We start from the raw sequence: 17,870 nt of genomic DNA, 5'->3' as shown, positions 1-17,870 counted from the left end.
CTGCCTTTAGCTTACGATTGATTTGATCGGAGTAGATCACTTCGCTGCATTTTAGAGCTAAACTGGTTCATACGATGACGTCACTGATTAACTAGTTTGAGAATCTTTTGAACCAGTTTATGTCATTGATTCTAACAAAAAAGTAATAACAGTTGATAGATATACAAAGCAGTATAGTAATTTTGAGCAATATTTTGGGACTTCCTAAAATTTTATTTTTTGTTACTGAAAAGGAAAAAAGAACTCTCAAGATTAATAAACATTGAAGATTTGAAGAATTATGAATACATAAGTCGTTTTATGAGCCCATGTGATCCTCTCTGTTGAATCAGTATTGTAAGTGTGTTGAAACATTGTTGAAATTTTTTAATCATATATTTTGAATACCAAGACCAATTGAAGGCTTCTGAAAATATTGGAAAATGACATAAGTATGCCAAAAATACCCTTTGATTTTGGCTGTCGAAGTTAACATTTTGTTAATAAAGAGCTAATTTCATATTCTATTGCTGCCCTATAAATCTTGGAATACGAAAATGTGTGGAGTCGTCGATTTTATTAAAAATTTAGATAATCATCGAAATACAGACCGGGTGGGCTTTCAGATTTATTTATTCAGAAGATTTATAACATATGATTCAGTTATTACTATTATTAATGATTAAAACAGTGTGCAGTGTCAAAACATTTTCAAGCAAATGCCATCTGAAGTGTGTAATATGATATTTATGCTCCTACCTGCAGTTTAACAAACTATTTTTTACTATGACGAGACGGGTTAAAAAAAATCAAGCATCAATCGTTACAATTCATCTGGAGATCACATAACAGATTTATTTAAAATTTCCGTCGAAATAAACGTTAGAATATATTAATTTAAATTTATTATTGGAACTGCAGTACAGATAATAAATCAAGTTCACTTTCTTAGACAAATTGTAAAATTATTCTACAAATGTTATTGCTTCCCGTGTGTAAGGTAGGGAAGTACTGTAATCGAATCCGTCGTAATTTCTTGTTTTTTCGACGTTTCATGACCCCTACAGCACGAAAAAATAGGTCTCCCCTTTCCGTCTGTCTATTTGTCTCTCTATCTGTCTTCTGTGTCAATTTTTATTAAACAGATAATCTTGGAAACTACTGGACCGATTGCTGTCAAATTGTATATGTATGTTAGGATTATCGTCTATATGACAAAACTTACCAAAATTCATCAAAAGTCATCTTTAATATTGTAAATTTTGGAGATGACGTCATCCTATTACTGGCAGAGATGATTAGACATAATCGTCCCCACAAACAATGGGATGACGTCATCTCCAAAATGTACAATATTAAATATGATTTAATTTTATAAAATGAGATTCTCATGGATTTGAGTTTTTACCTTAGACATCCAGACTATTAAAAAAAACACAAATTTTTATAACAACATTTTGGAATTCAACTTTGAAACTGCAAAACTGAATGCCCTGAAATCTTAGAAATGTTTTAAAATTTATCGTAAGCAAGGTAAATCGTTATTCAAAATTGTTTCGTATGAACCCCTAGTGTTACTACGCCACTAATTTTTATGTTATAGATGTTATCACAATCTATCACAAAAAAAATATGATTTTTCAAGGCGAGATTTGTTGGAATATAAAATTTAAAAAAAACTATGAGCCCCTAAGATTTTTTGAAACTCTTTAAAAAAAAAAAAACAACACCAGGAATCTCCAAGATCTTTTCAAATTGTTACAAAAATAATATATAGGGGGCTCTAAATTAAAAAAAAAAAAAGAAACACACAAGGGACTCCCAGACTCATTTGCTCGTTTCCTCTGAGATAGGGTCCCCGAAAATTTTTCAATTTCTTGCATAAAAAGTGATGTTTATATATATACTTCTAAAAACATGATGATGTCATCTCAATAATTATTATCAAACACATTTTTTTAAGATATTCTTAAAATTACATGCTACATAGTTGTTCTTCAAAGGTGAGAGACCCTAGATGCAAATAAATTTTGCAGAATTTTTAAATGACAACGTTGGGTTTTTCGTATTTACATATTTTAAGAGAACAAAAAACTAGATGGAGTTACATCACATTTTGTAATTCGTATTTATATACTCTTATTTATATATCAATTAGTTTTTTCAATAGAATTCTTTATATTTTTTTCTATTTCGAGTTCATGACCGATCCATAAAGCAGTCGAATGGTGTAAAATATGTTAGTAAAGTTTGTCCAGGATTATAAGAATTTTATGGACTCCCAACGTTAATTCGTTTTACAGCCCTGTCGTCAATTCTATTGTACAGGTAAAGAGCCTGTCAGGAGAAAGCCGATGTTTACTGTACCTGAGTTCGCCCCGCTCATCAGCTGTACAATAAAATTGACAACAGGGCTGTAAAATGAATTAACTTTGGGAGTCCATAAAATTCTTATAATTCTAGACAAACTTGATCAAAATTGGTGGTCATCAAATAAAATAAATGTCAAAAGAACGAAATGATATTTTTAATTAAAATTAAATTTTACTATGAAGTTTACAATTAAGATTATACACATTAATCGTAACACTGGATGTGTCTTAGGTACTTAGATTTATACAGGGTAAGGTGATTGTCACAATATTTTGCTGAAAATGATTTCCAGTGCTAACCGTTTTACTGGTGCGTGATTCATCTAATGCACCTGTGGAGCTCTGGAGCATCCAGGCAAGTTTAAATTTAGACACTGCTGGGGCGAAAGATTGTTAATAATAATTTGAAATTGTGAAAATTTAAACTTCAAACGCTACAATCTGACGTTTGTTGCACCAAGCACTACGCAATCTCCTAAAATTTAAAAAATTTTTGAAAATGGCACTCGTTATCCATTTTTGCGATTCGTACTTTAAAATAACATCTTAAGAAACTTGCTTTTAAATATACTATCATGTATTCTAATTGGCCCTTTTTAAATGCTCTACAAGCATTTTTGTTTCTCCGTTGCGACGTTGCCAGGTTATTTCAATTTATTTTTAACATTTCTGCTGCAGTAGTTTATACATAGGTAAACAAAGGTATGTGCTTTGTGTCCGTATCAATAAAACTGAGTTTTACTTTTCAGAAAAAATCTAAAATTTCAAACAGAACATCCTGTATTATGACAACATAAGGGTGACAGTTTAAAAATTTATGTGGATATCTTTATTTTGTGACAATTGTTTCCCACAGTTATAAATTTAATAAATTGTAATAAGATCTAATATCAAGGACCAGCTTAAATTAAAACACATCTTAGATTACTATATCAACAAAGAACAAAATTGGATCAATTTATCATTACAGGTATACATATAAATTAACATTTTCCTCGTGCCTGTCAAATTATTATGGAAGTTGATTTAAAAGTGTACCCACCATGTGGTGTGTCGCTATGTGAATTCTACTTTTTATCAAACTTGTAATTTAAAACGGGTTTGGGATCTCAACAACCAAAAGGAACAGAATATCACATTAAAAGGTTTTTATTACATATCTGAAAAATCGGAACTGCTTTGCCCTTTATGAAAAGTGTTCAGTTCAAAGAAGCAATTCTTCAAGATTAGAATAATTATATTTTTGAAACGGAATTTTTCATTTACATCTAGCAATTAACTTTGATGAGATTTCAGAAGCCCTGAAAAAGCTGAAACCCAACCAGAATAGTGGATCTGACAATTTCCCGTCAGGTTTTTATAAATTTATTTTTTATCTTTAGCGAAACCTCCTTGCTTAATTTTTAACCAGTGGCTGTTAAGTTGTGTCAATTGTCCACTTACAGTTATGTTTCATTTTTGATAATATAGTTGATCAACAACACGGATTCGTTAGGAAACGTTCTACTGTAACCAATTTACTCAATTTTGTTAATTATGTATATTACCTCTGTATTAGAAAATGGACATGAAATTCATGCTATCTACACTGATTTTAGTAAAACATTTGACACAGTAATCTAATAGAACCCAACAAGTAGAACTCATTAATAACATTTATTTTGAAATATATCACGATGCATCTGGGGCGCCTCAGGGTTGAGTTTTCAGTCGTATTTTATTTCTCAATTTTATAAATGACTTGAGTTCTGATATAGAGCGGAAATATTTGCTTTTTGCCGATGATTTAAAAACGTAGTGTGTAAAAAATATAAACTTGAGTTGCAGAGTGACATTAGTCGTCTGTTTAATTGGTGTGATCGCACCAGGTGGTATGTTATTAAATTAAAACAAATGTAAATCAGTTAATTTAGCAGAAAGATGGTTGAGCTAGTTTGATTTTGTAGAATTAATAATGTTACTGCGTCTACAGTTTACCCAGTTCGAGAGCTAGGACCTTATTTAGATTGAAAGTTGAACTATATGGTATGTTGAGACAAAGACAACAGAGTGCTGGGATGTATTAAAATATGTTCCAAAAATTTTACCTCAGTGAGAATACTTATTGTACTACGTTGTTCACGTATTCTTATTAGAACAATTCTGGAGTATTGTTGTATAGTACGGTGCCCACACTATACTACTCATATATCCAGAAATGAGACCACACAAAATAAATTTTTGAAATACTTATGTTGATCTGGGCTTAGGTGTCAAAGTGTATATTTTTGAAAAAGAAATAACAAATTTTTGTATATGCTTTGTTTTTATTGAACAATTTTGTTACAAAATATTTAACATATTGCCCCTTGAATAACTTGCTAACGGTGGTTAACAGTTTTTGCAATTGTCTTAATTTTTTTAATGTATCGCTGACCGTGCTCAAACGAAAACTATTAGTCATTCTAGCAGAGTGATTACCTGACCTGTTGTTTGCTTTATTAATTATTACATTCTACTTTATTATTACTGTTACTGTTACAATATTCACGTATTGTATTTTTCTTAAGGTACATTTGTAAATTTTTATGTTGTAAATGCAAAGCTTTTTTGCGTTATTAAATGTAAATTTATGTTAGAAATGTTACAAAAAAAACCCAAATTAATATCCTACGTTTTAATTGTCTATTGTTAAAAAACATTTTATTTTAGATCCAGGATATAGAAACTAAAAGTTATGAGTAGTTTCTATTTCTTAGAATAAAATTTTGTGTATGCCCTGTTTACAGCTTAAGGCATGTTAAATTATCTAATTTATAACTACCATAAATAAAATTCTTTGCATTCTTACAATGTACGCCAATTCCAGCAGATAACTATAATTTTCCTTGTGTCAATACCAATTCTTAAATAAAATTAATAGTTGCTTCAAGGCCATTATTATTCCACTAGAAAAACACAATGCTGGCTAATCCAAGACTGATTTTTTTCCTTTATGTAAAGTAGTCCAATTTGTCTTACTCACTCACATCTCATAACTCCGATGTTCTTATACTGACTGTTATGCATAATGAAACTTAAGCGAGTTATTCCGAAGAGGAAAAATGTACCTATTTACATTACAATTACTTCTGAAGGTGAACGTTTCCAAATGAGATATCTGTCAGTCAAAGATTATAAAATTACATTACATGTATTCCAAGATAGTTGAAAATCATGTTTCTATCTTTTGTTTCTTTGACGTCGGAGCTACTTCAAGGCAGGTTTTAATATATCGATAGACAGTTAAGATGTTATTAACACTCATCGTGGTTGTTTATTTGTTAAATTTATTATTCAGCATTAGGCTTGATCAAAGAAGCATGACAAAGTGTTTGAAGTCGTATAAAATTACAAATTCATATGCAAGTATTGCAAAAATATGCAAATTTCGAGAGGACAAGACAAAATTAACTGTTTGATGACAGCTTAAAGTTTATAAAAAAATGAAATGCTAAAATGTTAAATGTTCGTATGAATGTTTTCACTGTTGAAGACACATATTGTTTTGTTAAGTTTTGGGTTACACAGGTGCTGAAAATGGGAGTGAAATTGGGCATTGGACACAAATGGTGGTATATAGCGAAGGTACGATTATTGTAATATGTGAAGTGTGTCATGGTATTTGCGGTGAGTTACTGAATTGGTATACCCAAGATTTCTTGTCGGTCAATATTTACATCAATTATTTAGAAAAATAAAATAAAATAATTCCTAAACAGTAAGACATAATTTTTTTTAATTAATTTTTGAATACCCCTCTAAAAACAATGGCACAACAGTAGAGCTGTTTTTATTCAATTAAAATCTTTTTTTTTCTGTCATACTATACGTTTTTGTGATAAGACAAAAAGCACAGTTAATTAAAAAATTTAAATATATACGATACTTTTTGTATTTAAAAAATATGTAGGTATAGAGTGTTTAGTTTACACAAATGATAACAATGATAAAGTGACCTTTTAATATGGGCCAAATGAACATTTTGTGCATGTATTAATAATATAATATTTTTTTACAAAAAATTTACTGAACATTATTATTTTATCTTCCGTTTTTTCAACTAAAAATTATTACGGCAAAGAATTCCAGATATTTCAGAAATAAAAAATACAGAATGAGGACCAAATTAATAATCGCGTAGTTTGAATGCAAAGTGATACATTTTTCCCTGCGAAGGGAAGTTAACGCACGACATGAAGGAGAACGCCGTTAAGAGTTTTCTTCAACCAATAGACACGCTTTACGAGCCAGACTCATATAACATTTTCTCTACAGTTTAATGGCTGCTTTTACAGTTTTTGACTTGTTTATTCTCTTTACATTCTGTTCTAAATTTGTAATAAAAATATGGACAAGGGAGATTCCACTGATTTTTCGAAAATAGTTGAATTTTTTAATTCCAAAAAACATTTATTATGATAATTGGATCGGCAATAGAGGCCCTAGTTGATGACTACCTCGTAGCCCCTAGATTATTGTAATAAATATACCTATTGTCGGGTGGAAACTTGAAAATATGTGGAAATTTTGGCCCTATATACGGAACACTCTTTTAGACGTTGTTAAAAATCCACTGATTGATTAACGCTTCAGAAAAACCCAAAGTGACAGTGTACTTGTATCTTAGAAAATGTCAGTTAAAAGCGAAAGCAAATTCTTACGTGCTCCTTAATTTGTAGAAAAAATAATTTTAAAAATTTGTATTCAATCATTTAACGTTTATCATTTTTAGTGTAATTTACCGTTACTGCTAAAATTAATTATGGAAAATCTGGCCCTAAATAATAAAAAAACAGTAATTTATTGCCACAAGCAATGGCGTTCGTAACTTCAACCGGGAAAATTTACAGTTTATTCATAAAAAATAACTGTATACCTACTCTTAGAAACAACATTACGAAAAAATATTTCACAAACACATCTATTAAGTCAACGAAATAACAAACTAATCGATTCTACTACGAGTGTTTTCGTTTTCAAGAATATCAAATATTATTAAGTTTTACTTCTAACGGAACTATTAGTTTCTACTAGTTTGTATTATTAATATCCACTCATTAGAATTCATACAATGAACATCCATCACATGTCTCATTAGAGTGCTTTGGCAAGGTACGTTTGCCGTTCCGTATGTTAATCACTCCTTAAGTACTTGATAGTGTTAAGATGAAACCGATAAACCAACAAGAGTTGTTCCAAGAGAGCCAAAATGATTTATGAGAATATGTATTGCGACACATACAACTAATAAATGAGACCAAGTACCTGTAAGCGGTGACGCCGACGCCAGACAGACGACCAACGTCCACAAGCTCTTCATTATGTCCATAAAAAATCTCCTTAATTAGTCTTCGTTCGGATCATCTGTAACATAATTACAAGTGTTAACGAACTAGGAAATTACCAAAAATGTGTTGATGCCGGTATTGCATGTGTCGAAAGCCAAAAGTCGATGAACTCTCACTTTTAATCAGACAAAAAAATCCCAGTCTGAAAAACACTAGCGCTAGTTAGTGCAAGGATTAATATTCATCGACCTTCCAGCTAACTACCAACCTAATGAAACGATACATGTCGCAGAAGTTGACATAACGCGATTACTCTCGGATGGCTCATTTCTTAATTACGAAATCGCGAAGAGATTAGTTTATCTCGTTATTAAAAGCTGCCATCAGACCCTTAATGGAGAGTTTCCACGGAGTCACTTTGCTTTTATTTACAGTTTGCAGGGAACGGGTTTGACGTGATTAATTTCGGGCCCATGATTGTACGAAATCGACAATAGCGTTTTGGTCAACGGTTGTGTGTGGTAAACAAGCCATAATTTTTACTTTAACCTAAAATACGTTTGGTGAATTTTAAAAAGAGATTAAGATCGGCATTGGCCTTTCCAAGGACCGCTATTTGCAGACCTGACTTTAAATATTCAGATATGCGAAACTTTTTTATGGGAACAATTATATGGCACACCCCGGTAACTGTTGTTCTAGGATTTGCGTCATTGTGGATAGTTTTCCTAGTGCTGTACATTTTTAAGAAGTTACTAATTTTCCCTGGCAAGAATTCATTTCTCAGCGTAAAAATATAAACTGAAACAAGAATAAATCGTCGAAGAAAAATATGTGCAGTTTTGTGTTAGAGCCTTGATGTTTGAAATTATCATAAAAAACATCACAAATGACATTACAGACGTCCTAAGTTTGAAAGCTAAATTTATTAAAACTGTTATTTTTTATTATAACCATATTTTCTATGTACATTTAATCGTGCTTTTATTTAATTTCTACTATTTTTTTGGAATTTTACAAATTTATTTTGAAATTTTCTATATAAAATATTTGATACTTCAAGTATTATTCGTACTAAAATGCGCAATCTTTTTTTTACAAAAATCTAAAGAATAAAGTAGTAACCTTTAAAGGCAAAATTTATTTTCATTTCTGGTAAATGACACTGATACATTAAATTTTATATTTTTAAATAGATTGTGGTGTTTGTTTACTGTGCAGTTTGTACCCTATTTAACAGATAGTAGTTTTGAAGTAATATTTACTAATTAATATACGGGATAGTTAAAAAATGGCACACTAACTTAAGGGTACACAAGTCCAAGTTCGAGGAAAATTAACCGCTTTTGTCTGATATTATAAAATGAAGAAAACGATGAATACGGACAAAATACTTCCAAAATTATTCTAAACAGTGAAATTCCGACTGATTTTGTGTGCCCAACATTAAGTAATGAATCAAAATACAGTGAAATATGGAAAAGAAATTTTAAAATATTTTTTCTCTGCTAATCAATAAACAATGCTTAACAATGTGTCATAGCGCCATTTTTTGAGGACCGTGTATACTACATATTCAATTTTTTTATTACTTTAACAAATACTTAATACTCCTAATTGAAAACGATTAAATGTGTTCAATAATAATAATTCGGTCAGAATTTAGCTTTTTTGGAGATTATTATTATCAGAAATTTTGCGCTAAATTACCTCGTATACTTTAGGGTAATAAAATAGAAATTTAAAATTCTTGTCTTTTTGTAGGCTAAGAGAAACATGTCCTAAAAATGTATTCACTTTTCCAAAATACATTTTCGCATATATAAACAAATTATTATATATAGAAAATTACGTTTAGTGTGCAAATAATGTAAAAAAAATCTTCACATGTTGACATCCAGATTAAAAAAAAAATCAAAATTGAATATCTAACAACATTTCCCAATTTAACTTTGAAACTGCAATACCGAATGCTCTCAAATTTTGCAAACATTTTAAGGGTGTCGTAGGGATGGTATTAATAAAATTTGACAATTTTGTTCAATAAATGTTCTTTAAATTTTATATATGTAATTACATATTCCTATATGTGTAATTTATGAATCCGTGTTGAATTTTTAACACAAACTTCCAGATTTTTGGGAAAAAAATCTAAATTGTGTAACAACATTTTACAATTCTACTTTAAAATTGCAAAACCAAATGCTGTGAAACCTTGCCTTATTGGAAGTAAAATGTTAATCACAATTTGTCCGTTTATGCTTCCCGTAAAAAATGATCACGTCATCTAACAATTTTGCCAATTAAATGTTTTCAAAATTTCTGAGTGTTAACGCTAGATATCCATTTTTCTGTGGGGGAAAATAATTAAATGTGCTTAATTAATTAATTTGTCCTCTCCTAGTATTGAGGAGACAAAATTAATCAAATTTCATTTTCTTTAACACAAATGCTGATACTTGTAGTCTGGACGTGCTAATAATCGAATTATTTGGAAGTATAAACATAAGCAGTCAAACTGATAAATTGAGAATATCTACATTTTTTCCGTTGCATATCTGCTTTAAATATATCTTATATTGTCCGCACTAGTGCGGATCGCGCCTCCTTTGAATTTGCGCCTACGAGGCATTGGTTTTTATTTTACAAAGGCTATCACAAAACGAAAATCACAAAATCGAATTTTATAATTTTTCAAAGAAGCGAGTTTTGTCGCACTATACTTCAGTGGCGAGGAAAGTTCTTTCTAAATAGCCTTCGACTAATTTTTTAACTACATTGCAGGAGAGTCAACCATATAGATAGAAAAAAGTCTGAGACTCCAGCTGTACAGTTCTTTAAGGACCCTATACAAAATTATTTTCAGTTATACAGAGTGTTCTCTTTACTAAATTATTCCAATTTTCCTGAAATTTTTTAGAAATGGGAATGGGGGAAAGATTATTTTTAGAATCTGGATTATAATATTTTGTTGATAATGATAATTGCTTTATTGTGGTATAAATAAAATTGGATTTTAATATATAGTGTTGATAAAAAAATTAAATTCCAACAATTTTCAAATAATAGTTTTCCATGTTTGAGTTTTTTCACATTTACCACCTTGTATCTTATTGCTGTGTCTTATTCTGTTCTCTTTCTCTTTTGTTAAGTGGTTTCTAGAGATTTTTTACTTCTTACTTCTTTAAGAGACACAAAATCTTATGAAAAAACGAAAAAAAAGTTAGATGGAGTATTTTATATGAGTAAATTTTATTGTATATTAAAATTTAATGTCCTTGATATCATAACAAAGCGCGTACCTTTGTTTATTTCTCCATAAATTATTGCAACACAGATTTTAAAAATAACGTCATTGCGATTTTTTGTAAACCCTTGCTTTGCTAAAAAAAAAAATTAAAAAAACGCAATAATGTCGCAACATCACTTCGAAATGTCAAAAATAAGCTATCGTTATAAAGCCTAGCTAAAGGATGTTAAGAATACGTAAAAATTTATAGGACATTCCATTTACAAAGCTAAGTTGTGTGCTATGCCTCGAATACATAACACTCTGTATAGTTGTAAGTAATTTTAATATATGGTACTCAAAGAATCATACAAATTTAACGTATAATATTTAATGGAATACATATAGAGGATCGCACGCTTTGAGGTTCAGCCTGTATAACATGTTTTTTCACGAGGCGTAATCGAGTTAAAAATTAATAGAGAGCGTCAAAAGTGTTTCATGCTGCAGTTAAACAATATTTTGTTGTATATTTGCATGTTTTTTCCTCTTTACATAATACTAAACTCATTACTTTTCAATAAATTGCTTTTTTGCATATTTTGATTTTAAGCAAAAATCGTATTAAAAAGTATACCTATATTTTAAGCTTGATACAAAGAACTTTAAATGAAGAGTCGTCATAAAAAAGTAATTTTTTTGATAATCACACAACTGTATGTATTTTTTGGAAGTATTCAATTTTGCGCAGTTTAAAAAAAAATATTTTCAAAAAGCCTTCACAAAATATATATTTAATAAAGAATAATAATATTTAATAAAACAATAATAAGATACATTTCGCAGATTTGTAAAATTGCAGCATTAACTGTTAAAAATGTTATGTTATATCCTATATTCGGTTAACAGGTTGCAGTGTGGAATTTCTTCTTTATTTAAAATACAAAGTCGTGGCATTAATTACAAAAGTAAAAGTTTTTGCCGATAAGTAAATCGTGTAAATAATTAAATGGGTTTTTTGTAAAAATGATAAGATGTATTAAACTACCGTGGTAAATGAGAATCGAATTTTCCCATTAGAAATTCATTTAGTCATGTCTTAGTATCGACATAAGATAATAATTTATGATTCACCCTGAACTGAAAATAAAATCAATGAACTTCTATTTTTAGTACTCCTCTTCTCGCAACCTATAAATCTGGCAATAAATCATAACAAAAAGTCTCAATTTCCGCTTTGAATTTTTATTTCAAGTACGTTCAGCATAACGAAGTACAACCCCTAATTACACCTTATCTTTAAATCTAATAAATTCCATCTGACTCGATCTCATCGGCGCCCCAGGGACACAGTCGTCAAGGCTACACCAGCGAAAACAATTATTTAATTACCCAGCAAAAAATCAAAAACTAAGACTCACTTCTTAACAATGTTAATGGTACTGAGCCGGTTCGCATGCCCATATTTTTATTGGCCATAAAGAAGCCTCAATGTCGTAATAAAATATTCGTCGGCCAGTCGATTTTTCGTCTAATTGGCAAGACTGAATGAGCACCACCAAACAATACCAACTTACAAAGATTTAAGATCAAGTTTTTACCACCGAGCTGTTATACCAGTACCTCTGTAAAAATGCGTATATGGACAATTACGGCACGACAAAAAAAACTTTCTTTACGAAGCACGAAGCAAGGATCGGGTTTTCTAAATCCGCTTGTAAATCATCCGAGGATCGTTAATTGATATTTAGCACTTCGGCAAAAACTGGCTGGCGATAAAACCACCGTCTATTAATTTGAATACGGCGATTGACGAGGAGATTAGATAAGACGCAGTGAAAAACTTTACTTTATTGGACGAGTTCGCGGTTATACAATTTCGGGTTTATTTACTGAGGCGCCGGCCTTCGGATGCATTTTGAGTTCGTTTAACTCGAATGACTAACCAATTTAACGAATTGGGTGGAATTATTTAAATAAAACAGTGATTATTTATGCAATCTATAGGCGGTGAACTTGACTGCTACACCTGTAACGGTTGCGTCCTTGTCGTAGTTTCATAATAATGCTGATTTTATTAATAATAGCCCAAGTTCATTTTCTTGAACTTTGGGTTTTGTTTACGTTGGAGTTTTCGTGACAGAGTTGAAATTTGCAAGAGCGCTGGCGGCGAAAAATTATAAATGCAACCGAAATTTCTGCTTAAATTGGAATTGTGGGAGAAGCTTCCAGATGAGACTTTAATGAGAGGGCAGAACGGTAGAGTCCTGCGGCGTCATGGCAGATGTATTTTTTTTTATAACCTTATATAATATTATGTAATTTATTATTTCTATTATCTGTATATTTTTCTGTAAATTGAATAAAATAGGCTTTTATCTTTATTTTAATAGTTATTCAAGAAAATAATAACGGTATAGCGCGTTTGGAATGGCTTGTAATTTTTTAAACATGACCTAATTAAAGATTGCCGAATATCGCATATTTTGCCATAGATAATAGAAAATTAAAAAATATTCACTGAAGATTTTGTGTTTTTTATTTTTTGTAAAAAAATTTTAACGAATATTTTATCGTAGATTCTTGTAGTCAACTGTTAGCTATCGAAAGTATTTTTTTACATTTGATATCATGTAAATGCTACTACAAAATACAAAATACGTAATACAAAAATGCGGCTTTCCATCTCGATATCGTCTGTTAACTGGTTTGCTGATTATTTTATTAAACTGGTAATCCCCGAAACTAGCGAACCAATTACTTTGAAATTCTAAATAGGCTTAAATATTATCACCTTCATGATAAAACACGAAACAGTGTTGGCGTGTTGTTTTACCTAAAAAAGTTTTGCTAATTTTAGTTAAACAATTAACACTGATATAGCGATGACTACCCATTATCTATGTATTCAATCCTTCCAGAAAACTGTTGACGGCATCTTAAAAAAAATTCTTAGAATTTTTTTACTTGGCCTATTCAAAAAATATTCAAAAAAACGATTTATTTTATTGATTAACTCAAAAAGATTCATCTAAGGTTGTTTAAATTATCTTTTAGACTTACAAGGAACATTTCAAAATTAATAAAAAATTAAAATTGATGGCATATTGTCTCACATTTTTTATTTATTATACCTAATGAAATTTTGATATACACTAACAGTGATGTATATCGCAATAACGAAAATTGATGTATCTATTTGTTAATTTCTTCTAAAAAGTTGATGATGTTAAAACATATTTTCGTCAAAAAATGCACACTTACTTATGCTTGTCTATTTTTTTTTATCTGACTTTTTGCTGTATATATAGACAATATACTGTTTATATATACCGACTACGCATGTGTTTTGTTAAACCATACGTTGTATTAACTGACATTTGAGAGAGTTGTTGAAATTATTAATTAATTTTATTATATGAAAAAGTGAGGTTAAGTTGTAACATTCCGCATTGTTAACTACCATCGATTATATTTTAGGTTTATTGTGGACACATTGAACACATGATTTGATAGGCATAATACAAATATTAGGTACAAATTATAGAATAAATACTTAACTGAATTTCAATTTTTCAATTTTAAAACATAATTTATGTTACTTTGCCACGAAAAAAACATAGTAGAACAGTCAAGACTTTTTAAAATGTTTGTCTTTGCAATGGAAATAGAATTACTAACTAAATTTTGTAACAAGTAGTTAATAGTCGTTTGAAATTTAAATACTAGTGTCTAGTGTTATACAAAGTGAGTTAGCTGAAAGGGGACACCTCGCATTTTTTTATTTATGAACATATGCCAAAGGAATTTAGTTTATAAATCAAGACGAATAAGTTCTATGTATGCATCACTTCACTAACACGAAGGAATGGATGGAAAGCAAAATACTTAATCAAAAAATAAAACGCCTACATTTTTTTAAAATTAATCTGAATTTTTATTATACTATAAAATTCTGAAAAAAATACTCCGCAAAGTTCAATATTTATATTTTTAGTCAGAAAATTATTTTTTAAGAAAAATTACAATAATTTACGAATATTGAATGTGAAGCTAATAAAACTAATTTTTTACATTTTTTTTTAAATATATAAAAGTGATTTGAGGTTTCTCCTTTGGGTGACTCACTCTGTACCATAGAAGGGTGACTAGTTTTGTTGTGATACGTTTGCAGATTGCAGATATTATTTTTATTAATAAAATAAATAAATAAGAAAATAAATAAATAGATAAATAAATGAATAAATAAACTAATCCTTGATTCTTTCAAATAAACGACAAACAAATATTGTAAGAAAATAATCCTCGCTGAGAAACCTAAATAATAAAAAGAAAAATAAAAGAAAAATAGACAAAATAATAAATTCCAGACTCAACATCAGCAGCAAAAATGCAGATTTCAAAATTTTTCATTATTATTTTTATTTTTATTTATTTTTTTTTGTCAGCTAGAATGTGGTTTGAATAATTATGATAACACAATTATATTTTTTTTAGATTTGAAAGATTCGGTTATCCTGTTTTTTGAACACACTGTAAATTTTGAAATTGACTGCAATTGTTTCAGATTATTGCAAATCTTAAAGTTAATATTTAGAAAAAAATATGTTTCTATTTTAATGTCAGTGTATTGATTATATTTTTTGACACAAACATTTTATATATTTATAAAATTTATTGGTAAAAAAGTTTGAAAATAAAAAAATCTGAAGATCGTATTATTTGAAAATTTAAAAAAATATTAAAGTTGTTTTCAGTAAAAAATTGTTTTAATAAATGAAATTTTATCCAGGTTTATTATACAAATGCTGCTTTTCATTTTTATTTATAAAAATATATAACATGCATTAATACTTTTATCGAGTATGAATGCATGATTTAAATTTTAAATTAAAATTACTAGTGATTTTTATTAAAACAATAGGATAAAAACTCGACACTAAATTAATACAACATTCCGACAAGCAAACCTGAAAAAAAATTCGATTAACCTACGCCTAGCGCTTACCTCCTGAAAACTCGCGTTTTTCAGCCGAGCACTGTCCTGCACTAGCGTCGAAGTTTCTCGATGGCACTGAGTATCCTCTACTGGGTGATTGTGTGTAAATACAGCACGTGCTCCAGATTCCGCGAGTTTTAAGATGTCACAGCACGTTTAGTACTCGCTTATTTCAGGTGGTCGCAATACTTATAGGAGCCCCCTCCAGATTGCCCGTGTCAGTATTCGCATTTCTGAAGATGATCATCGAGATCTCTGTGAAAAAATGAAGACACAAAGCTGGATTTATCGCTTCTAAGGGCTTAATTCAATTAGGCTGATCTACTGTTTCCTATGCACAGATAAATTCAGATTATTGATTGCATAAAGATGCAATCAATTCAGTTTTGACATAACGACTTCCTTTAACATGCGGGATCGACTTCATTTATCAGTAATTGAAAAAAATGGCCTGGTGCATGACGGTGGCGTTTAAATCACCATTATTAAGATGCACAAAGTCGACGTCTAATGGTGAGAGCGAGTATTATGCGGTTAAACGCCGCTTAATGAGCGTTATTGAGTCTAATTTTATGATGAATGAGTGCGACAGGAGTCAGTAGTATATAATTCGAGAATACTTTTTAATTAACGTAGTAGTTGCTAATTGGAAGATTTATTTTTGTTATTTGAACTCAGATAATATACGAAACATATATAAATGATAATCGTTTGAAATCTAATAGGTACTATTTTTATTTTTAAAATAAATGATAATTAAAATATATAGCTGTAACAAATGCACAAATACATTTAAATTGTCGTCATATCAAAGTGGGCAATGACTTTTGCCGCCTTGTCGAAATAACATTTATAATTTCATTGTTAAACTGACGTTTCGTAGCATCGGTTGAGGCATGTTACTGCACGAGTGGGTGGTAGTGATAATTCATGTGACGATCATTTATTGACACTCTGTATAATGCAGTTAACCACATTTTTATGCTAATTTGTGGTTTTTGAATACCTACAACTAATAACTGTCTGTGCGTATGTGCAGATTACGGGAGAGATTCATCGTTACTTGAGAAATCACACTTTAAAAAGTTGAATTTTCGTAAAAGTAAGTGCTATGTCTAATTTAATTTAATTTAATTTTTCTGTGAATGGAATTAAGTATAATACCTTTTGTAAAATTTTCCGTTTTTTCTTTGTGCTAAGTAAGTTCATAATCATAAAATACTAATGCTTAGCTTGACAAAAAAAAAGCAGAAAATTGAACACAAAAATCATAAAGACTCTGAATACAAAAAACTACAACATTTTCAATAATTAAAATTGGATTTTAAGTAAATTAAATTAATTTCTGCATTGACTCTATAAGATCTGCAGTATTGGAGAAGAGTTTTGTTACTACACCTAGTTTATTTTCGTTTGTTAACATTTCAGTTCAACTCAAACTATGGCACTTTACGAACAACTTAAAAAGAGCATATTTTATAACATCAACACCATTATTACAATTTATTTTTGCTAAAGAGTGAGTAATTTTTGTAGAAAATCATAGAAGAGTACTAGTTCTTCAGGTAAAAGAAAAATTTGTGTATTTCAATTGTTTCACTTCTCAACGACGACAGGTAATATGAGCACATTTTTCAATAAAAATTATGGTTTTTGATATATTCTTTGATAAAAATCAGGTCGTTACTTCTGATATAGAAAATGTAATACTATTCATAACGGTAATAGGCAGAAGATTTTTTTGTGGTAAAAATTAAATAAACCAGTTCGTTTATTAATTCTTTACAGATATCGTCTTAACATTACACATTTACAAATCTGGCCTAAAGTTATTTAGAGAAAACTTCCCTGGCGCATCTGGTTCCTGAGAAATAAATTACAAAATTTGATTTTGTGATTTTTTTCTAGTGAGTTTTTCGTAATAAAATTTTGACAAGGATACATATCCCTTTCACTAGGTATAGTGCAATACTAATAGCTAT

At 29.7% G+C, this 17,870-nt stretch overlaps 1 protein-coding gene across 4 annotated transcripts in view; it reads right to left on the bottom strand.

Moving 5' to 3' along the window:
• LOC135133168 (filaggrin-like) overlaps positions 1–16,033 on the bottom strand; it is a 30,186-nt gene extending 14,153 nt beyond the window's left edge. For all 4 annotated transcript variants that reach the window (XM_064061460.1, XM_064061461.1, XM_064061463.1 and 1 more), the window contains exons 1-2: positions 15,898–16,033; positions 7,638–7,736 (exon numbers count right to left, since the gene is read on the bottom strand). In XM_064061460.1, the coding sequence (XP_063917530.1) occupies positions 7,638–7,701 (64 nt within the window). In that variant the 5' untranslated portion in view covers positions 7,702–7,736; positions 15,898–16,033. The remainder of the gene's footprint in view (positions 1–7,637; positions 7,737–15,897) is intronic.
• Between the last annotated feature and the right edge of the window lie 1,837 nt (positions 16,034–17,870).

The sequence above is a fragment of the Zophobas morio genome, unplaced genomic scaffold, assembly GCF_036711695.1.
Source record: "Zophobas morio isolate AGI-343-1 ecotype UQ-CSIRO unplaced genomic scaffold, CSIRO_AGI_Zmor_V1 ptg000021l, whole genome shotgun sequence".
In the NCBI taxonomy this organism is placed as follows: Eukaryota; Metazoa; Arthropoda; class Insecta; order Coleoptera; family Tenebrionidae; genus Zophobas; species Zophobas morio.
Note: the sequence above shows the minus strand (reverse complement) of the source record. Positions and strands in the feature narration are given on the sequence as shown.